Source organism: Carettochelys insculpta, chromosome 2 (genome assembly GCF_033958435.1).
Source record: "Carettochelys insculpta isolate YL-2023 chromosome 2, ASM3395843v1, whole genome shotgun sequence".
Lineage (NCBI taxonomy): Eukaryota > Metazoa > Chordata > Testudines > Carettochelyidae > Carettochelys > Carettochelys insculpta.
In genome coordinates this window covers 134,107,129-134,131,186 of record NC_134138.1, presented here as the reverse complement: position 1 = coordinate 134,131,186, position 24,058 = coordinate 134,107,129, and the positions used below count along the sequence as shown (strand labels likewise).

The 24,058-nt window shown below is 41.4% G+C and overlaps 1 protein-coding gene across 2 annotated transcripts in view; it reads right to left on the bottom strand.

Moving 5' to 3' along the window:
• DROSHA (drosha ribonuclease III) overlaps positions 1-24,058 on the bottom strand; it is a 124,397-nt gene that overhangs the window by 95,614 nt on the left and 4,725 nt on the right. Inside the window, exons 2-9 of one of the 2 annotated variants that reach the window (XM_074987798.1) lie at positions 22,459-23,317; positions 18,230-18,322; positions 16,989-17,220; positions 14,735-14,876; positions 7,910-8,064; positions 3,945-4,025; positions 1,663-1,749; positions 1,457-1,543 (exon numbers count right to left, since the gene is read on the bottom strand). In XM_074987798.1, coding sequence (XP_074843899.1) covers positions 1,457-1,543; positions 1,663-1,749; positions 3,945-4,025; positions 7,910-8,064; positions 14,735-14,876; positions 16,989-17,220; positions 18,230-18,322; positions 22,459-23,309 — 1,728 coding nt within the window. In that variant the 5' untranslated portion in view covers positions 23,310-23,317. The remainder of the gene's footprint in view (positions 1-1,456; positions 1,544-1,662; positions 1,750-3,944; positions 4,026-7,909; positions 8,065-14,734; positions 14,877-16,988; positions 17,221-18,229; positions 18,323-22,458; positions 23,318-24,058) is intronic. The other variant, XM_074987799.1, reaches the window with a different exon arrangement.

The following is a 24,058-nucleotide window of genomic DNA, read 5'->3' as shown; positions in this document are numbered from 1 at the left end:
GCCAAACTCTCCAGACATAGCCTTTGTGTAATGAGACCAAACAAATTCAAGTTGGGACTAAAATTGAAAACTCAAAATCCGCAAGCTAAAACAAGTCAGTTAAATATGTTTCCTATTACATTATAGCTGACACTTGTTTTCCAACACATTTCTCTACCTTTTTTTTTTTTTTAAATAGTTTTCTCTTCCATATTCCTGCATGGAACAACCCAGCATATGACTAGAGTGAGCAAACCATGAAACTGATCAGACAGAGAGAGCTGCCAAAAGTACCATCTAGGCAACCTGAAAAATGGAACACATTTATTTCAATCCCTTTCAATTAAAATAATCCTGGGGCCCAGTCTCTCACTGAGAACCACGCAGGCCCTATGTAGGGATGGTGTGTGGGGGGCAGAGGAGGGAAGATAGTTGTTTTTTGTAACAATAGTAGGTATAAAATTTCTAAGCAGAAGAGTGATGTTTATGTTGACAATATCGCTTTGATTAACTCTTGTACACATGCAGCTCCTGCTAAGCGTTTCTATACTTCCACTCAGATCACAATGGCAGTGATCTGGGGTTTATTTCCCCTTTTCCTTTGTGTTGTGGGACTTCAGTCACTTGCTACAATCACCTGGGTACCTCTGAATCACTTTTCAGCAATTGTGGGGACTTGAGCATTGGTGCATGTTCATCTGTCCTACCCCCTGCCTGTGGCACATCGTAAGTCTATTCTCTTGAGGGCTGTACTACTTGGACATAATTTTTGGTTGCTGAGATGAATGCGCAGGTTGTGGGTGGTGGCCTCTAATATACAGGAGGCTAGACTAGATATTCTGGAGGCCACACTCTGGCCTTAAATTCTACAACTATGAGATCTAAGTGCTTAGAAAGTGAGAACCAAGAGGATGATGGGACACCCCTTTTTGATGAAGAATAGAATTCCATTTAAGCTACGAAATGTGTAATTCTAAACGGCCTCATCAAACCATAAAATGTGTCATTTTACTATCTCTTCTACAGGGAAGTGAACTAATGATAGAAACCACAGAAAAATTTTAGTTAACGTCTGCCCAAGGTGATCTGAACTAACACATTCCAATTTTATAAGATAAAATGATTGGCTGTCCTTTTCTAATAACTTCTTCAAGTCCAAAAGTTCATCTCATTTAAATCCAACTAACAGTCTTAACAAGTTATCCACAGTTTATTTCATTCCCAAACCTCAACACAGGCAAAAAGTTGTTCTGTTGCACACTACAGCCTCAATCACAGCATGAAAGGAATACATACACCAATTAGGCAGGATAAAACCTGAGTCTCATTAGCATGAATGTCACCTTACCATTTTCAAGTGAAATTGACAAGAAGCCTCTCAAAACACATATACCACTGATTTATAAAAGTGCTATTTAAAAGGACATAAATAGTCTGTCTTCTAGGAAAGCACTATGCACAATGTAAATCTACTTACATTTGTCAGTGGGGCATGTGCAAACATAGAAAATCCTTCAAAAATATACTCATGGTCATCATATTCTATAACAGTTGGCCTGTCTGTCTAAACAAATAAACAAACAAACAAATAAACAGAGAAGTTAAAATAGCCATGGCACAAAATGTCATCTTTAAAATAAATGAAACTGGATTCTCAGTTGGACTTGTTTATGAAGTACTTACTAAGAAATTCGTGGGAGGTGACACTGTAATTCGATAGTGATATAGTCTTCCAGCATTGTTGGTCATGGGGCGACATGGCTTAATAGGCTTAAAGAGAAAAATAGAATTATGTGCAGAGTCAAGGTTAATTAAAATACAAAGAGGGAATAAAGCACTTTTTACATCCATGAAACGTTCACTAGGAAAAAAAAAAACAAAACAAAACATAACAGCTAGCCATAATTAAGCGTTCTTGGAAGAGTACTAAAGTCACAGCATAATACATATTTTCTGAACTTCCGAAACATCTACAGGGACATTATTCTGGGCAAAATGTCAGTACAATTCACATAGTCTCTATACTGTTGTGCATCTTTTTTGCATACAGTAGACCAGGTGTGTCCAACCTGCGGCCCACGGGCCGCATGCGGCCCTGGACAGCTAGTAATGCAGCCCCACAAGATCGTAAACTTTTAAGATTATTATGTGATTTATATACATTAACTATATTATATATTTTATATGCGGCCCAAGACAATTTCTCTTCACTCAATGCGGCCCAGGCAAGCCAAAAGGTTGGACACCCATGCAGTAGACAGTCACCTAAGACTTAACATTGAGGTGTTTTTCTGTTTCTTAATATAAGCTCATTTTAGAAAATTAATTATAACAATCACACTTAGATTTTTTTCATTAGACAATCTCAATTCACTACAAAAGGTGAGATGGAATCTTCACTTCACAAATGAACAAAATGAGGCATCAGTCAGTCTAGTCCAGCATCACACAGTGTATGAGTTAGAAATGGATGAAGAACCCTAGTCCCACAGCTTTAATTAGCAGACCACGGTGTCTCTTATGAAAACCACGCAAACAGCTATGCCTAAATGTACCAAGGCCCACATGTGGTTCAATGGGTATAAGGTTTCCAAGATTTTATTTTCAGGTTCTCCTGAAGTTCTCAGCTGTAATGCATAAAAATATTCACCAGCACCTTGACAAAGAAACCCCTCTAGAATCTGTTTCTGCTAGGTTCTCACTGCTCTGAGGCTCACACAAGACGAAGAGAGTCTATAATGGACTTTTATGCTCCACCAATATTCCCAGGTGCATCCTTATTTTTAGGGGCGGCTACCTCACAGTTAGTCAGATTTCAGATTTTTCACGGAACTAAAATTGTTTCTGACTTCAGTAAAATACACTCAGGTGTAAAGCAATGAGGGAAATTAAACTAGTTTATTGCAAGCTTCAGTCTGGAGTAATTTTCTGAGTCAGAATAATAAACCCCAGAAACAGAAATGTTCATGAATCCTGAAAAGTAACAAAGCAGAGGGATCATGTGTAGCTAAAAACAAAATACAAAATTTTTAAAAAAAATATTTTCATTGGTTTTGTATTTGGAAAGTTACACACAGAGAAAATAACATTAAAATAGTAGAACCTCATGAGTGACCAGTTACACAAGACATCGTGGGATAAGAACAAAACCATGCAACTTATCATACTGAAAAAGAGCACTGTACCTACGCTATACTTTTGAAACGTTCAATTATATGAACTCCTCAACCACCCATTAGTTTATAAAATAGGGGTTTATCAACATAGATAAATTTTAAGTCAAGAGTGTAAGGTTAAGTAAAAAAACCAACAAAATCCTGAAGTTCTAACACAAAAAGATTTCTAGTAAAACCAATGTGCTCTTTGAATTTTGAGATAAAACAAAAGAATGTAGCCACTGAAATCTTGCCATATCATTAGAAAATTAGGGTATGTCTGCACGACAGGGGACAGCAATGCTGCTGTGGTCAATCTTCCAGGGATCAATTTAGTGTGTCTGGTAGGAATGCATTCATGAAACCCTTCGGGTGCCCCCATCAACCACGGTACTCCTTGCTGTCACATGGCTTGCTACTATCAGCAAAAAAGTTACTAATTTATTCACTTTCCCTTCATACAGCCTCTTTATAGAAAAGGACTCAGCAGAAACATACCTTGTGCATCCCCTTGGTATTTGTTACTTAGTGGTAGTACGTACTCTTTTATTATAATTTTGACGCATGTTTCTGAAATTAGCTAGTGCATAAGTTCACCAAGTATTTTCCCTTGTTTTCACTGGAAGTTTATTACACCTAGCATATCCTAAATGTGACATTACAAAAACTGGTAAGAAATCTGATTTATTTACTATGACACCATAGTTTACTCTAAAACAAAAGCTTCCTCCAATGAATGTCAGAGCAAAACGACTACTGCCTACTCCTGACAGTAGGGTATTTATAAGTGTAATATCCAAAGCTAGTTACCTCTTCACCAGGATAAATGCTGTGTCTTATTCCCGTTCGTCTGGCTTTAGCACTGCATTTGCACAGAGGTCCATCATTCATCTGTCAAAAACAAAAGAGGATTCTGTTTTTATGGAAAAAAACACAAGAGACTGTCTGGAAAAGTGTTTTGGTTTTAACATCATGAGTGCTGATGCTTCAAAGAACCTGTCATACTTACTAGATTATTGGTTTTAAAACATCCATTTAAGCGGCAAGCTGTTTGTATAGACTGATATAAAAGAAGTCCATAACAGCATTAAACTGTCATTGTGTTTTGTGCAGCATAATAAGGGACAACCGTGTTACCAGAATGTCACCACTGAAGCATTTGATGTAATGCATAGCCTTTCAATTTCTTATTTATTAGAACAGTCTGCTACCTGCAGCCAATGTAGGTCATAATCTTGTGCTTTATATATTCACAGGCTTAAATTTACATGCTAGCAGTTCTACTGAATTTACTTCATGAAATCCTGGTCCTATGGAATTTGACAAGAGAATCCACATTTCATCCCATGTCTGCAAAATTATGCAAATGTAAAAGTTTGTAGAGTTGGGGCCTTATTTGGCTCTTTAGAAACATTATTGGAGTACTTCAAAAGTGGCCAGCACATCAATTTTTTAAAATAAAAATCTGACCGTTTCTGAATTATGGGGCGAATCTACCAAATGACTCTGTTAAGAGGGGAATTATAAAACTGAACATTGAAGCTTACCTTCTTTTTACTTCCAAACCCTGTGAAGTCTGGGCCCACTGTGGACTGGCAGTTCCAGTTAGTGTGACACCCTAACATACTTACTGGCTGCTGTGTCATACCTACCACAGAACCCAGCAGAGACTGGAGCCCACATTTTGAAGTAAATTAAGTCCCTCTTTTTTCCCATCCTTTTATACTAATTTTGTAAAGGTTTAATTATTATATTTTATACCCTATAAGATGTAAATATATCTTAAAAACTTCAACAATATATCTTAAAAACGTCAAAAAACAGGGGACTCACATTACCTTTAGAAATAGAGTCTGAAGGTCCCAACAGAGCTCCGGAATAGGGGGTGGGGGGACATGCTCAGCCTACTGAGAGAAGGCTAGGGTGTCTCAGTGACAGGGACCCTAAAGTGCAAAGTGGGAATGGACTCCATATGGCAGGGGGGAGGGGCAAAGGTCACCTACTTTTAAGGTTAATCTATTGAGCATTCAGCTGATGTGGTTCTCCTCCTAAATTTTATTGTAACACATACATGCCAAGACACAAGACCTATTTCCTCCCCTTTGGGTGTTTAGCTGTGCATCCTTAATATTAGAGTGAGATGGCATTTTGTTCTTATACAGTTTGTCACATATTTTGGAATTCTTCAAGAACAAACGTGCTAAGTAAACATTAGCAAAATAATGTCTTTTCAAGCCTAAGCTGAAGACACATTTTCTCACTTGTCTGTGTATCTTACATATCAGAGACTAGAGAGATAAAGAATACAATAAATCCTCAATTAGTTCAACACTTCATGAAAAGCAGGGCCTTTCGAGGTGTCTCAAAAATCACCCAAAATCACTAGCTGCTTTTGAAAATCTTGGCATTTATACTAATTAGTTAATACTACTTGAATATAACACCTTGGCTACGTCTACACTTACAAAAAAAACTTCAAAATGGCCATGCTAATGAACAAATTGAAGAATACTAATGAGGCACTGACATTAACATTCAGCACCTCATTAGCATGCCGCCGGCCGTGGCAATACAAAAGTGCTGCGGTTCGCTCACCCACTGCTCGTCTACACGAGGGTCCTTTTCGAAAGGACCCCACCAACATCAAAATCCCCTTATTCCTATCAGCTGATTTCAATGTTGGCAGGGTCCTTTTGAAATGGACCCCTGTGTAAATGAGCTGCGGGCGAGTGAATCATGGCACTTTTGAATTGCCACAGCTGGAGGCATGCTAATGAGGCGCTGAATATTCATTTCAGCGCCTCATTAGTATTCTTTGATTTGGCCATTAGCATGGCCATTTCAAAGCTTTTTGTAAGTGTAGACATGGCCCTTAAGTTTGTGCGTGGGAATTTACACATAAGTTTGGTCACCAGTGAGGCCCAAAGGTGACTGCAATGTATGTCGTCTACAATATGAAGTGAATTAGGAGTAGATGGCAGCTGGAGAAGATGGAGAAGGAAGGGTGGCTGCACACAATGAGACTATAAGGTTTTTTCGGGGGTGGGGGGGGGGGGGAGTTGGTCAAGGGGGTGATGTTTGTTTGGGCTTGGATTTGGGTTGTCTCCCTGTGCCCTCCGCCTACCAAGACATGCTTGATATTCATTCCTGTTTTGAAGGTGTGCAGGTATGTAGAGAACGTTGGGACACCTATCTGAGGCATTTATAAGCCTATCACTTTTGCATCTGAATACTGAACAAACTAATGGGAAAACACACCATTCAAAATAAAATTATTTTGTACTGAATAAAACTCAAATGTAAAAGGTATGCCATTGACAAGGCTACAGTGACATTTTGGAAACTTTTTTCATGTGTCCTTTATGAAGAAAAAGTAACACATAGGTAAATTTGTGGAAACAGCCATACATTTCTGATACCGATAATTTCAAGGCCCTTTACATTTCTATTAGGCAAATATTTTATACTGAGGATTATATCTGCTTGAAAAAACAGGTTCTTAAACAAAACATGTACAACACAATCTTCAAAGTTTAATAGTTCAACAATTTTATAATTTAGGGTTTTTCCCCTCCTGTTTTTAAGGTTATAAGCATAAATAAGAGCTGCTAATGGAAGCATCAACGGACCATTGCATTATAATGGCAGAAATGTGAACTGCAGTATTTTCTGCCATTGGATTTAAATTAGAGCAGTGAAGATTTAGGTTGGGCATGAGGAAAAACTTCCGAACTGTGAAGATCGTTAAACACCGGAATAAATTGCCAAGAGAGGCTGTGGGATCTTCATCACTGGAGATTTTTAAAAGCAGGTTAGACAAACGCCTGTCAGTGATGAGCTAGATGGTGCTTGGTACTGGTGAAGCGGGTCTTTGCCCACAATAGCTTATGTTCCAAAATGTCTGTTAGTCTGTAAGGTGCCACAGGACTTCTTGTTGTTCTCATTAACTAATTTTTTTTTCTACTCTGAAAAGGGTGCACGCAGAAAAGCAAGCTTCTGAGACCAGTAAGGTTAAGTTGGTGAACTGAAGGCCACACTATTTTTCAGAATTCAATACGTCTTATGGACTGTACTTGCTGACCTCTCAAGGTCCCTTCCAGTTCTAGTGTTCCCTGATTATAATTTGCGGCCTTCTAATTTGAGTCCTCAAAAAAAAAAAGATGGAAAACAAGTTTACTGAGGGTACCATTTGACAAAGAAAAAGGACTATGAAAGAGTTAAAAAGGGAAGATGGTGCTGGCAAATGTGCAAAGAACTGCCTGACCTTTGTGGAACATATGTATTCAAACACATTTCATGAGTTCACTAATTACATTTGACAAGGAGTATAATCTGCATGCAATTAAAGCAGACCCATTTGATAAGAAATTAGGAGCATTAATAGCATATTTAAGGCATTATTTATCATTATACAATAAGAGCTTTCAAGTGAATCATTTATAAAGCAGATCTGCAAGCTCTCTCTCCCTCCTTCAACTTTCATCTCTATCACTAGGATAACAGAATAGCACTACTGTATTACTGGGAAGATAAAGTTTACAAATAGTCAAATATGACTTAGGTTGAAGAATCACCAGGGTTCAATATTTTTAACCGAGATTGAAAGTGAAATGCTCTGAACAGTAGTCAGATTATCATTCAGAAATAATGGGAAAAAAATGGACAGGAGACAACTGGTACCATCTAATACAGTCTGTAACAAATCTGACGTATAGATTTGTATAGTCCTCAGAACAAACATTTTAGATACACAGTGAGTGTTTTGCACACACTACCTGTCCAGGGTCATTGTACCAGAGCTCCTCATGAAGACGATCAGGGTGAGCTTTTTTTCGCTTAATTTCCGCAATAACATCAAATACTTCAGAATCTGAACTGCTAGAACAGCTGCTATTGTCATCAGAGTCACAGTCGGACTCGCTGGAGCTCTCTGATTCATTAGGGAAAAAAAAATAGGAGTAGTTGAAAAGAACCCCCTTTCATTCTTTACCCAAACACAAGGACTTTTCTAATATCCAGGCAAGCACCGTAAGTATTTGCAAATTATCAAAGATTATATAAAATTCAGAATGGCTCTTATGACTCCTAGGACAGTAATTAAGTGTCAGTTTAAAAAGTGACAACAAATACTAAGGTTATTGAAGTTTGCATTAACTGAATTTGTTTGCACACATAAGAGTGGAATGATCTGAGCCATTGACCATTACTCAATTTTAGAAGAACTATTTGTATGCTCCCTGCAAAGGATTACAAATTTATAATCCATACAAGGATGATCTGAAAAAAAATAAAAAAAGAAGAGAATGAAAACATGTAGATTGCACCTTTGAGGCTCAGCCAAATACAGCTAGTTTCCTTACAAGCTGTTTCTGGTTCACATAAGTTATGGTAATAGAATTGCATATATTTGTGTTTGTAACCAAGTTGGGGTTTTTTTTTTGTTTTGTTTTTTTTAAATATAGATAACCAATTTAACCATCTGATGAAGCGAGTCTTTGCCCACAAAAGCTTATGCTCTAAAATATCTGTTAGTCTGTAAGGTGCCACAGAACTTCTTGTTGTTCTCATTAACTAATTTTTTTTCTACTCTGAAAAGGGTGCATGCAAAAAACAAGCTTCTCAGACCTGTAAGATTAAGTTGGTGAACTGAAGGCCACACTATAGTTAAAAATTCAATACGTCTTATGGAACTCCCTAGTGGGTTTAGTGTTAAACAAACTAGTGAGAGTTTGGGAATTTATCAGGCTACGTCTCCACTATGAGATAAAATTGGCTTTTAATAAATTTGTTTTTTTCACCTTACTCTTACGAATTCAAATTTAAGTGTCCTCAAACATTCTGCAAATTTGACCCACTGTGTCTCTGAGTCATGTTACGCGTCTTCATTGCCTTATCCAAGCTTGACGGTTTGAGCAATACATTTAGGCACCTATCCCACAGTGCCTTTGCCCTGTTGCATTCTGGGGGTCTTATACCACCAGGTTGTGGGGGAAAAAATTGCCACAGTTGCTTGTGGGTGTTTGATTTCACTATCCCAGTATGCAAAGCACTTTCCCAGAATTCAGAGCACCCACTTACCATCTGAAAATGAGTGGGAGATTGCACCATTTTCTCTGGCACAGAGCTAGCGCAAACATGGATCCTCGAATGCTTCAAGTCATTGCAAAGACTATTATGGCAAATTCCCAGAATGTTGTGCACTTTCTCTTTTGACTACAAAAAGAGATGATGATTGAGGATGAAGATGAAGATTTAGAAGAGGAAATTGCTCATCTTCAGTCCAAGAATTCAGAAATGCTGGGTGCCCTGGATACATTGCTGACAGTGGAGCTGTGGTTTTGGACTTGGGAAACCAGCACACACTGGTGGGACCACATCATTTTGGAGTCCTGGGATGATCAGCAATGGGTGCAGAACTTTCTCATGTGCAAATCCACTTTAATGGAACTTTGTGATTTGCTGGCCCAAGCTCAGTGATACAAGAATGAGGCCAGCTTTAATGGTTCAGAAGTGAGTGGCAATTGCTCTGTGGAAGTTTGCCGCGCCCGACAGTTATTGGTCAGTGGCATAGCAATTGGGGTTGGGCAGATCTACGGTGGGGGCCATGGCAGTGCAAGTAGCCAATGCGATCTGTTGGTGTTTCCTGAGGAAGACTGTGAGAGAGGTATAAGCCATAGTGGATGGCTTTGCTACCATGGAGTTTACTAATTGTGGTGGGGCAACAGATGGCATGCATATCCCCATCATGGCTCTGGACCACCTGGCTTCTGAGCACATAAACATAAAGGGATACTTCTCGATGCTGTTGCAGGCATTGGTAGACCACAAAGGTTGTTTCACTGACATCACCATGGGATAGCTGGGAAGTCATGAGGTGCGCATCTTCAGAAATTCTGGTGTGTACAAAAAGCTCCTGGATGGGACTATTCTCCCAGACCAGAAAATCAAGACTGGAGACATGGAGATTCCTATAGTAATACTGGCTGACCCTGCTTACCCTCTGCTTCCTTGCTTCATGAAGCCATACACAGGCCCTGGACCGCAGCAAGGATAACTTCAATTTAAGACTCAGCAAGTGCAGAATGGTGGTAGCATGAGCCTTTGGCTGTTTAAAAGTGAGGTTCACATGCTTACTGACCCATTTGAATCTCTGCGAAACTAATGTTCCCACTGAGATTACAGCATGCTGTATTTTGCTTAACATTTGTGAATCCAGGTGGGAGAATTTCATGAGTGCCTGGAGTGCAGAGGTTGATGCCATGAGCAGGGATTATTTGCAGTCGCCTACAAGACCATTCTCCAATAACCACCTGGAGGCAGCGACAATCAGGGAGGCTTTGAAACATAGCTTTGGGAATGAACTGCCAGACCCATGATTGCACTGTATTTCACAGCAAGGTGTGCTACCGTGGAAACCACAATAAGTGTCAGGCCTGCCCAAAAACCTCATACAAAAAAATACAAGAGTACCAGGATGAGGCCTTCCTGGTGATATCCAAAAAAGATAAGCACCAGAAATATTAACACGCTGTTCTGAAGGGCATAGATCCATAGAAAAGCTACACCCATGCCCATACCTATACCTATACCCAGCTGCAACCTGCTTGTAGCATTCAGAAAAAAATACTCACCAGAACAGCTGAACCCTGGTGGGGTTCAAAGACCAACATAGAAGGGAGCGCCTTCAGGTCTATGATGAAGAGCTCTGGGCTGTCAGAAAAAGCTTCCTCGGCTCCCTGATGGTTGCTCCCGTCCTCCCCTCTATTGGCCTCTTCCTCCTAGCCCCCCAGCTCCTCTCAGCTCACCACAGACTTCAGAATAGGGCCTCCAGAAGTGTCAAAATTTAGAGTGGGCAACGTGATCGGATCCTCTGCAAAGAGCATGCAGAGCTGTTCATAATAGTGGCAGGTCCTTGAGGATGACCTGAACCACTGGATGGCCTCCCAGACTTTGTGATAGGCCAGATGGAGTTCTTTCACCTTCACCCGGCATTGCATAGAGTCCCAGGAGTAAACTCTGGTGATCATCCCGCGCGATATCTTCTCAGATACATCCACATTTCTCTTGGACACTCCAAATCTGCTCACCACCTATTCCTCTCCCCAAAGTGCAAGAAGATCCAGAATTTCCTGAGGGCTCCATGCTGGAGTCTCCTGTGTTCCCGAGAACTAAGCACACTACTATCCTGAGTGCTCATGATTGCAAGAGATGGCTACCTATGTGGTGCGATGGGATGGGTAAAAGAAATTTTTGCTTCTGGGTGCCCCTTATATTTCCAGGGCTTGCTAATAGGCTTCCTGTGACCTACTTCCTGTGCACCTGGAGAGCAGCAGAGATGGAAGTGGCCATACATGGTGGGTAACCGTGTACTTTTGTGGGATACATACAGGACACTTCTGAAGGCTAATACATTTGATTTTAAGACATGGCACTTCCACACTGGCTTTCATTTGGACTTATAAATTCTACTTTCAGGCTACACCCAGCCATTTTCGATGATGTTGTGATATCAATATTAGTGCTCCCTAATTTGAGCTAACACTATTTACAGTGAAGAGAGTGACGTAATAAGCAACTAACTGCCTTAAGTTTGAATTCATCTCGTAGTGTAGACATGGCCTCAGGAATTACCTTAGTCACAAATAATACCCACAGTACCCTGCAGGGAAAGCTAAGCTTAACTTCTCTGAAAACTCAGTACTTCTAGGACTATTAGAGGACCCTTTCTTTTGCTTTCTTTTGGCTCTGGTTCTGTGAAGATGTTCTCCCTTCCAGATGACATTATATGCAGTAACCAAAGCAGAAGTGAGCCATTTTTTTCAGTAAAAAATTCACATCTCCTGCTGAACCCCATATACGTAGGCTTTAATAATAAGACTTTTATCTGTACATGTAAATTTAAATCAATAAAAAATTAAAATAAATGCTTAAAATCCAATTTTGTGCAACTGTAAAAAACATTCACATACAAAACAACAAAAATATTTCTATTGACGATAAACAAAGTTTACCAAATTTCTATTGATGATAAACAAAGTTTACTAATAGGCCAAGAGACGAAAAATGCTTCCTTGAGAACTTGGGTGTTTGATTTAAGACAATTTACTTTGTGCTTTGATGGTTACAAAGCTTTAATATTTTGAACCTCAACATCTACTGTCATTAATAATTATCTGTCTTTCCCTATTATTTTCCACAACTGTGAAAATTTAAATCAATAAAAATAAAAATTAAATGTTTAACATCCAAGCAACTAAGAAAAAATGGATAAAAATCAAAAAATGTTTAAAAACTGAGGAGTAAAAACTGAATTCTGCCAAGCCTATGTACAACGCAGACTGTGGGAAAGGGTCATGCTGACACCGTGAGTCAGCCTGGGACAGTGAAAACATACCGTCCCCATGGCTGCAAGGCTACCTTATTCAGGAAGGCTGTCTGTGACCTCTAGGCAATTGTAGGATGAATTTAGTAGCCTATTTCCTCCTCACTGCCAACAGCACCATGGATGGTGCCCAGAGAAGGCAGTTACCTGTGCAGGAAACTATTCTCTCACGGGGGGTTAAAGATGTGCATGGTTGTCAATGGGCCCTCCCTCAACTCTTGGGTGAATTTCACACTGCATGTAGAGCACAGACCAAAAAGTATATTTACTATGTTTAGAATAGTGAAATCGTTATTTAAATGAAAATATCCAGATTTACTTGTGCCTCTCCCTGGGATATAATTTTACTTTGCCAATGTCTCATTGATTGTATCACACTATATTTATGGCAAAATAACATGAAAATAAAATAAAGACACATACATGGTTATCTAGGCTTAGTTTTAAGCATCTCAGTCGTTTACTCATCACAGATGTAAAACTTTAATAAAAAAATACCTCAAATTACCTTGATACACAGGTGAACATCATGAGTGAACATTAAAAACTGAGAGACTGATCAATGAAGTTTGATAAATAAAAAGTAAGGGTACAACTGCACTCCCACTGAAGTAAGTACAAAAACTGCAATGGGGGAAGGACCAGCCCCCAAGTAAAAAAAACGTACAAAATATGTAATGAGGCTCATTTACTTTTACCATTTAAGTTCTAATTATGACATATAATATTTTAACAAATATACTGCAGGGCAAAATCATCAGCCTATGAACCATTCCTAGGCACATAAAAATATATTTTGAAGCTCAGTGCTTCTGAACTTAATGACCCCACCAACATGTGCAGGAAGACTCTGATCCACTATGGAAGTGCAAGGCATTCAGCAACACACACCATCACCCAGGATCAGGACCATAACAAGCCTTTTCCCCATGTGATAAGATTAAAGTAGTTTCCTTGTCTTCCCTTTCTCCTTTTTTCAGAGAGCATCACATTGTATCCTTCCTGTGATCTCTTCAGGGCAGAGACCCCGTCTTGCTTGATTTGTGACTTGCCTAACATGTTTTAGGTGCTAGATAAGCAACTCCCAACCTTTTCAAGATGGTGACCCATTTTCACAATTCAGTAAGAGTTTGTGACCCAAGGCAATTCAAAAATGGGTGGGGGGAGGTTCTCCCCTGGGAAAAAATATTTTATAAATATTGATTCAGCTCCCCCACCCCCATACTTAAAGGCCTCAGCCCCAAGCCACCACCCACCTGCACCCAGGGCTTACACCCCTCACAGCCCCAAAATGTCCCTCACCTACCTCTCTAGCACCACTGCTGCCCCCCGCACACACATACACACAAACTTCTTTGAAAGGCTGCTACCTCTGCATGCCTGCCCCCAGCCACCCTTTTCCCTTCCCCCATCTGCAGCATGGGCAGTTCCCTGCCCTGCTGTGCTGAAAGGGGACCCAATTTAAATGGTTTAAGGGCTGGATCCCCCCATCAGCCATTAAACCAATTAAATTGAGTTCCACTTCAGTGCAGCAGGGCAGGGACTGGGAGGAGGAGTGAGCGGCGGCAGCAGTGGGCGTGGCAAATGGCTCCTTAAAGAGCCACATGTGGCTCACAGCCAGCAGCTGGCGACCCTTAGATAATCTAATGGCGACCCATGTTTGGGTCCTGACCCCTAAGTTCAGAATCCCTGTGCTAGATGACCACAGAGCAAATTTATTTTTTACAAAAATAATTGACATACAAGCATTAGAAGACTTACAGTGTTTTGCTACTAAATCTTTGCCCTGAACTAGGAAGTGATCAACAATATTTCAAGCAGATTAACAATGGCTAATTAGCAAGCTTTTTACTTCATATTGAACAGCCACAGTAAAACAATAAATATTTTAAAAGCACCTGCTACTTCTTCAATCACCTTACAGTTGGACTTTTGCAATAATCTGATTCTTGCTGCCATTTTGATATTTAAAAGATAATACCTAACACACAAAAGGTGAGATTTTCAAAAGCACTCTGTGTTGACCTAATTCCACCACTCCTACTGATGGCAATGTTAAATCTCCTACTTATTTCATGGGGAGGACAGTTAGACTGATCCTGAGTACTTCTGAAACCACCACCTGACATGTATTCATAGAAAAGAACACACAAATAGACCTGAAAAAGTAGTCACTGTTCATTACTCGGTTCCAGGTATTTGCCACCATGGCACTTACCTAAATCTTCATCAAGTTTAGTCTTTGGTGGCTCCCATGGTGGCCGGGCTGCTTTAGCTTTTGCTTGTCGTTTTCCTAACTCATCCTCAAACCTTTCATACAAATCTCGGAGCCGGCTTGTTCCAACCACAGTGGAGTCCCCCTGACAATAACACACCAAAACCAAAACAAAACAGAAAATTAAAGGAGGCTGTGAAGGACAGGAAGGGGTCCATCTTATGTCAAGATGTCTGCACTGGACAGGAAGGGGTTAACCCCAGACGATGGGCTGTGGAATCCATGCCCCCTTTCCCTTGCTGGGCATTTTCCAACTGGGAACATACTATAATGGGGGCGGCTCAGCTTAGTCTGGGCTCACCGGTTAGGAGGACTGCTTCTGAGGGCGTTCTGCACCAAAAAAAATTAAAAATTCTGCATTAAACATTAAAAATTCTGGATCTAACATCTTTGCAAATTTTATCTGTCAATGGGGAGGTTCCAGCAGGGCAATGGGGGACACAGGCCACTGGCTACACAGAGATCTGAGATCACTACACAACTCCCCCAGGACAAGGATTCAGTTGTGAGGCTGTCCCCAAATATGACACCATGGAATAACTAGGACATTCCAGGGCCCTGCCCCTCCACGCCAGGTGCACCAGGTTTGTGCAGACAGGCTGATCAGGTCAGGATCGAAGGACTTAGCGTGTGGAGGGGTGGGGGGACCAGGTATGGCTGAGAGGGTTCTAAGTGGGGCAGTCTGGGTGCAGGTGGTCAAATGGGGGATACAGGTGAGGGCAGGTGTGGATGCACATGAATCTGTTGGAGGGTTCTGGATGTAGGTGGCTCATCAGATGGTTCAAGTGCAGGAGGAGTGGGGCTCATTGTGGGGAGCTTCTGAGTGTGGGGGTGAGACTTGGCAGGAGGATCTAGGTATGAAGGATCTGGATGGACGGAGTTGGGCAAATGGGAGAGCCATTTCCTGCACAGCTGGGGAATTTTCTGCAGCTGGAAGAGAAATCTCAGGCTGAGTCTGACACAGCCCCGGTTGCAATGCAGTGGAAGAGGAAGTCCCAGCTGGTAGCCAATGAACTTGGCAGAAGGTATGTGCCACCAGCTGGGTCTTCCCCCATCCCACCTCCTGCTCCACCCTGATTTACCACTCTGTCAACTGCCTTGGGTGCCTGAAATGTTCTGGTGAGAAGAGTCACACGAGAACCATGGTGGTTTCCCTTTGCTTCTCTGTCAAAGGCATTTTTCTGCAGGGCAAATAGATTCAATACATTCACAGTGGCAAAGAATTTTCCCAGCAGCAGTGGATGTGTGTTACAGACTCCTGCTTGGGATATAACAGAGCACCAGACCAAGGAGGCCAGACACACTGAGGTCCAAGTGAATACACAATTACCCATGGAAGCCCATTAGGGGAAAAGGCACCTGTTGACTACTGCACAGGAAGACAGTGTAGGATGTAGTCCAAGGAGCTAGACATTGATCCAGTTGTGGAACCAGGAACAAAGTCAACATGTTTTGGAAGGATCCTCACTGACTCAGTAGTGGATACACTCACTGAAGATAGGGCCTTGGGTTGGGAGCTGGTGGAACAGGAAGGCCTGGGTCCCTCTGTTCTGGCTGCCAGTCAGGCCATTCTAGGCCCCACATAGATGAGCAGTCCTATTGACTTCAATCTCAATGCCATGCTGCCCTGTATTATTAGGTCATACTACTTTGCATCACAGGACAGTTTGCCTGATGAGATATACTTCCCCCGAGACACAGACTTTGCAATATTAATGCCTTAAAATATGAAAATAAATGAAAAATTTAACAAAACAGAAAACATTTTCTAGAAATGGCTCACAGCAGCATGGGAACATTCTATAACATCACTAGAACATGAATAAAGACATCCTTTCACTGGCTGACCTTGAAGACAGCTCCATTCAACTATAGACCGCAGTTAGTGGTAGAGGCCTGTGTGGATGCAGAATCTGCATGTTACCAATCCATGATCCACAAACATGTTCTATGCATATCCACAGGCCAGATACTAAATCTGGATCTGCATCCATGCTCTATCAGCAAACATCGTCTACAGATATCTGCAACCACACATAATTATACTAAAATACAAATAACCAAAAGGTGATAAGGATAAGAAGAGGGGAAAGAAAAATGGGGATCATTAAGCACTATGTAAAACAAAAATGTAAAGATGTTCAAATACTATGTGCTACCCTTACAACAAGCAACTGAGGGATCTCCAAAGACGTACCACTTGATCCATAGGGTCATTTGAATAGTAGCTTTCTGAGTGGGTACAACGAACCCACACAGGCTTAAGCAATTCTTCATCTTCATCTTCGTTTTTTTCTGAAATGATCTCCTCTGGCTCTTTATCTTTAATAGCAGTGTAACTTTTCTCTTTACTGGCACTTTGATTCTCTGACCATCTCTCTCTCTCCTCCTCCCATCGAGGTCTTTTTCTCTCTCGGCTGGGGGATCGGCTTCAACGAAAGAAAAGCATTCACACCATCTTTTGTTTTTTTAATACTGACATAGTTAAACTATGAAATTAATATTTGTTTCAAATCAGTAGGCCACTTGCTGACATGACTTGTAGCAGTGTTCACTTGTCATTTCCTTATTTTAAGAGATTAACTTTCAAGGGTAAATGTTAGCTTTTGTTACATGTCTGGTATATGGAGTCACTAAGTAGGAAATCTAGAGTTAAGTCTGGAAGCCTTTTACAATTTCGAGGCCTATTTTAATCACAGTGTAATGCGCAAAGAACAAACAAACAAAACAAACCCATCATTTTAGCAAAAAATGCTTATTTTCAGAACAAATGAGGTTTGTAGGGTCTTTTTTTTTTTACTGTTTGCTTGTTTAATTAGTTTTGGTTTAAAGGTTTGAAGCAAATCAGAAAAATTCTAAAAAGGTAAACATTTGTTTTTAAAGAAGAGAAGACTCATGAATATTTTACCAGACTGAGTATGAAATGGTCATATTACCCATTTTCCATCACTACAGATTATCATCTATTCTCTATTCACTTTGTGGAATATGGGAAAACTTTCTTCACGGTGTTTTAGGAAGTTTTCAAAACATTATTCAGATAATTTTTTATGCCTTCGCCTACAAAACCAATACATTTATTATAAGGTCAGTGATATAGATCTCAGATGAAGCCACGAAGTCTCAAAGATGACCTGAAACAATTGGCCTACATTTAACAATGCCATCATTTTAAGTTCTGTGATTTTTGGTACCTTATAGGCTAGCAATGGGTGTTGAGGCACTTTCACTGTGCAGCAAGGAAGTCTGCTGGCTAGGTGTATAAATTTGCTGTGTCTAGCTTTCCAGGGACGCAAGATATAAAACTTTAAAGTCAAAACATTTTCATATAAAGGAAAAAAGTTACTAATGCCAGACAGAAATTTATCTGTCGTGAGGCAGATATATGTACACGTGCACAACCTGCAAAGACTTTCATGACTACATAACTCATCTTACCTCCCTGTTCTTTTGTAATCTTTTTTGTAGGACCTCTCTGAAGATGGTGATCTTCGACTATCCCGATGCCTATGTCTTTCCCTCTCTCGTTCCCTTTAAGAGTTTAAAACAAACAGGTTAAATAGAAAACCCTGAATTTTATAAAATCTGGTCCTGAAGCAGCTTGGAACCAGATTCAGGTCACCTGTCAATACTGTTGTAAGTGGCATGCTCCAACAGTTGGATTTGATGAAACCTGGAAGCTTTGTGGCATGAATCTGTTCTCCAGGAAATTTGTGACAGGGAGTCTCCATCCTCTTTCCCTGCTTTCATCAAAAGGACATCAAATCTTTATAGCCCATTAATTTACACTCAGCATAGGTAGCCAATACAGTACACTATTAAGAGTCACTCCCATTTTGTCTGCTTCTCCGTTATAAATAGAAGGGTTCCTTGCTCCAGCTGCTACCGTTCTCTTTCATGTAGAGACTGAAGCAAGATACCACACACAGTAACTTCCAAATCACAGCAGCAATTCAAATTCATTTCTCATAAAAGCCTGTTGACCTTCATAACCACCTATAAAGTACATAGACGTAAACCGACACCACCAACACAAAAAGATATGTCTCCACAGCCTAATGATTCTGAACCCCATCCTGTGAGCACTGACACAGGAGTAAACTTACAACCACAGGCAGTCCTGAACATATCCACTCTCCGCGTTCTGTAGCTTCTTGCCTTCATTCACTAGCGCAAACTGGTACTTTGTATAAGAATTGTATTGGCATGATAGAATTCTAAAATATTGTTTTGTCAGGTTAGTCCAAGGAACTTTTTAAAAAAAAGATGCAGCTGAAGTAAAACAAAACAAAACAATCAGATCCAGAAGAACAGCAGGAAGCTCCTGCAGTTATTTCCAGTTGTTCAAGTTGAACCTCTCTAGTCTAGCACCATTGGGACATGATTAGTGCTGAATGAGAGAATTTGCTGGACCATGAGAGGTTAATATTGTCTAGCAGCATTACCAACACTTACAGGGCTCTTAGAAGACATTCGTGGTAAATTACAGCTAAAAACAGCACAAAACACTCAGTTCCAGGACTAGTGGCTGTAAACAAACTTCATGGGATCACATGAAACTTGCACACACCCATGCTAAGTGAATATCTGGCTAACTAAAATCATGCCAGACCACAGATGGTGCCCTACCAGAGAGTGCCAGACTAAATCTATCCTGAAAATACGCAGGTTGCACACACACTTCTCAGACCATCCTTCACCATAAGCCAGTTACTGTCACAATTTCAACACTCTAGTTGTAGATCTAAGCCACACTTGTTATATCATTTAAAGCCAATGTCTTGGGACAAATCTTAGAAGAAACCAGAGATTTAATGCTTCCTGGAGCAAATCTGGAGGTTATATTTCTATGTTCAAGACTTCAGAAGGTTGGAATTTAGCTAAGTAGCTGGGAAATTAAATCATGGGATTCCATGTTTATTGTTTAATTATTGTTTCCAGATCACATATACTCAATTTATAAATAAAAATATTTCCCCTCAACTCCTAATCCTGCAAGATCGTCTGGGCTCCTTCCTCCTCACGCATAATCACCATGGGAAAAAAGTTTTTGTTAACTCAATTTGGCCATCCATGACACAAAGATGATTAACTCACTGCTGTCAGACAAACTGTTGATATAATTGACTGAAAGTTAGTAATCAATCATTTTAATACACAAGAAGGAGTTGGCTCAACAGGGATAATAGGAACTTGAGTCCAAGTTATTAACATGAACATACATTATACATTTTTAAAAAGATGCACACACACTGTAAGGTGCCACAGGACGTCCTGTTGGTCACAAAAATCTTGTAATCTTATGAAATATGCACAGCCAAACAAATTTAACACATAAACCCCTTCTGCACATAAATCCTTTTTTTTCCCATTTTTCTTGTTGCATTTTGTCTAACTTCTAGAGTATATGATCTTCAGAGAGAGGCATGTGCTATCTGATTTGTTGGTGAGCATTGGGTAAAAAAATGAAAGCAGGAAAATCCTTTTCGGCATTAAAAAGTGAACAGGTAAGACACTAAAAATAGAGGGAAACTAAATCTTAGTAGCCTTAAAAATCTATAGGCAAAAAGCTGACATTTTAACATAGCTGCATTTCAAGTAAAACTGAGCATATAAATTTGAAATCTAGTAAGTGGAATTATGTCATGCATATTTAAATCACCTACATCATGCACAATATTTCATAACCTTTTCTCTTCATGATGCTTGACTGTTGATTAAGTTTTGCTTTCTTTGATCCAATACATTATATTTGTAAATGGTTTTTCCATTTTGACAACTTCCTTCCTTCTCCAAGTTCCTCAATAAAACACACTTTTCTCAAGAAGCCCATGCAATTGCAGAGAGGACATAAATTCCTTACGACAATATCTCAAATGTTAGATGACAGATTCATATTTCAGACACGAAGACACTCAGCGAAGGTGTTGTCATTAGTCCCATCCACTTCCTGAGTTCACATACTGGATAATGGTGTCTCCATCAGCACAAGATGTTTTGGTCAGGTCAGTATGTGCTTTTCTCTGCACCAGGAAGGCCCAGCGTCGGCCCACACTCTTGATGACGGTGACAGCAAAGGCAGTTTTCCGCAGCCAATCGACATGGTGTTGGGTGCTCAGCGGATGTTCTGGAATTTCTTGGTGATCACACTGGAGACATAGTAACTGGCTACTTCACAGCTGCACAAAGCTACATAGGCAGACTCTGAACCCCATCAGGAGTCCCACTTATGTCAATCTGTCTCCATGCAGAGCCCTTTGGATATTAGAGAGGTTCTAAGTGAGAGCAAGGATTGGCACACGCAATTCTCTTTGCAGTGTAACAGCCCTAGATTCCAAGTTCTTGCGGCATGGATTTCGTCTTCATGTTGGCCTATAAAGCCCAGTGCTGACTCTCTACACAAGTTAGCAATACTCAATACACAGCACTGGCTACTCTTGGCAGCAACTCTCCCTGAATGTGAAGTAGCCATTTACTACGTCTCCAATGATCACAGAGTGCCCAACACTTGACGGTCACTTGAAAATCACCTTTGCCATCATACAAGCCAATGCTGTACCCACCTGATATAGAGAAACGCAGATGATAACCTGAGCAAAAGATGTGGAGAGCAGACAGAGGATCAGGTGTACGCCATCATCATCATGCAGAACCTCAACAATACAAGATCCCTGAATGATTCCTCCAGAGGAAAGAGGACATTAATGACAGTAAATACAGTCAGGTTCTGGCCAATGGGCAGGACAACAAACTACATAAGGACCTGGAGTGGCCAAAGACACTACAGGTGGATCAGAGCCCAGCAAACCACGGCTACGTCTACACGTGCACGCTACATCGAAATAGCTTATTTCGATGTAGCGACATCAAAATAGTCTATTTCGATGAATAGCGTCTACACGTCCTCCAGGGCTGGCAAGGTCGACGTCCAACGTCGACGTTGGGCAGCACCACATCGAAATAGGCGCTACGAGGGAACGTCTACACGCCAAAGTAGCACACATCGAAAGAAGGGTGCCAGGAACAGCTGCAGACAGGGTCACAGGGCGGACTCAACAGCAAGCCGCTCCCTTAAAGGGCCCCTCCCAGACACACTTGCACTACACAGCACAAGATACACAGAGCCGACAACTAGTTGCAGACCCTGTGCATGCAGCATGGATCTCCAGCTGCAGCAGCAGCAGCCAGAAGCCCTGGGCTACGGGCTGCTGCACACGGTGACCATAGAGCCCCGCAGGGGCTGGAGAGAGAGAGTCTCTCAACCCCTCAGCTGATGGCCACCATGGAGGACCCCGCTATTTCGATGTTGCGGGACGTGGATCGTCTACACGTTCCCTACTTCGAAGTTGAACGTCGAAGTAGGGAGCTATTCCCATCCCCTCATGGGGTTAGTGACTTCGACGTCTCGCCGCCTAACATCGAAGTTAACTTCGAAATAGCGCCCAACACGTGTAGACGTGACGGGCGCTATTTCAAAGTTGGCGCCGCTACTTCAAAGTAGCGTGCACGTGTAGACGCGGCCCATGACTGTTGGGACAAAGCTGTTGGTGACTCTCACAAGTAGTCTCTACCTACATCTGCAATAAAGTGCTATCCCAAAACAGAACATTCTTCCTCTCCAGGCAATGGTTTGAGAACCCCTCATAAATTCACAGATCATAATTTACCTGCTTCGTTCATAACTTCTGTGGCGAGGCGGAGTCCTTCCTCTGTCATAATCTGACCTGTGCCGACTGCTTTCTTGCCTTCTCCTGTCAGGACTCCTGCCTCGATCCCGCCGATCTCCATGGTTACTGGACCGGTGTCTGTCTCCGTGAACGTGACCATGTTCACGATGCCGGTGCTCGTCGTAATGCTTACTCCTCTCTGGAGACCGTCGTTCGCTTTGGGCTTTTTCTACCTGATATTGGCTTGTGTGCCGGAAATGACTGTTACTGCTACTGCTATTGCTGTTGCTGCTCTGAAAGGAATTTGAATTATGATGGTAACTATTAAAATTAGGAGGTGGGAAAGACTGCTGTGAATAGCCTGTAGAGTAGACAGGTTGATAATTAACTTGCTGTGGCATCACTGGTGGTGGTGGAGGATGAGGCATTGCAGGAGGTGGCATCATGTAGGGAAAAGCATTTTGTCCAGAAGGTGCTCCTGGTACTGGGGAATTACCTGGATTTGGCACTGGTGGAGGAGCAGGAGGGAAACAAGGAGGGACTGGAAAACTCTGCCTTACTTGGTGGTTTGGAAAAGGCGGCCTCATGGGACACTGGCTGATTGGACTCTGTGCTGAAGGAGGTACTGGGGATGGATATGGTACAAAGTCCGGTCTGGGAGGCACATAGCCTGTGGCTGGAGGGCTTGAGTAGGTAGCTGGAGGAGCTACTTGCTGGTCATATTGGTACTGCACTGAAGGCTGCTGAGGGTGAAGCTGTCTCAGATTCTGAGGTCTGAAGGTCTGTGTTGACGTTCTTACACCAGGTCCTCCTCGACCACGTGGGCAACCTCGTCCAGAATGAAAAGACATCTTTCACCCTCACAAGAGAAGAAGAGATAAAATAAACAAAGACATGAGTCTCGGGAGGGGGGCAAAGGGGAAGGAAAACAGACAGCTGTTTGCCACCCTTTTTAAGTCTCATTCTGTAACAAAGGTAATTCCTTGAATATCAAGCTCCAGCCCCATTAGAAATATCAAGGCACTTACTACTTGGACCCAATTATGTTCAAGTCAAGGGCAAAATAATTCTCTTCCAACATCTGGACAGCAGACATTGGCTGGGTCTACACTTACCTTGAATATCAACGGCTCTTATGCAATTTTAGGTATGCCAACTGCATACAAAAAATCAATTTTGCAGCCGTCAATATTCATCCCTGTCTTCACTGCAGAATGCTGATGGGAGCGCTCCTCCTGTCGGCACTCCTTAATCCTTGTGGCTTGCAAGGAGTTCTGGGGTCGACGCTGACCCCGGAACGTGCCGTTTCACGTAGGTGCAAAACGGCACCCCGGAAGATCAAACCTAAGCGTAACATCTTCCGAGGCAAGTGTAGAACCAGCCACTGTCTACAAGAGTCTGCTCTCTTTATACATAGCCTGGCATCTGTAGGTGCCAATGAGAAAAGTGGACTTCAGCAAAAGATCAATTAATATCATATAATGGACCTAAGAAAAAAAATTATCAGGTGGTTTGGGGCTGATCCTGAATTAATGAAATCAACAGTTCTGTCTCAATAAAGACAGGAAAAGTCTGTTTCTGGCTCTCACTGATCCTCTGT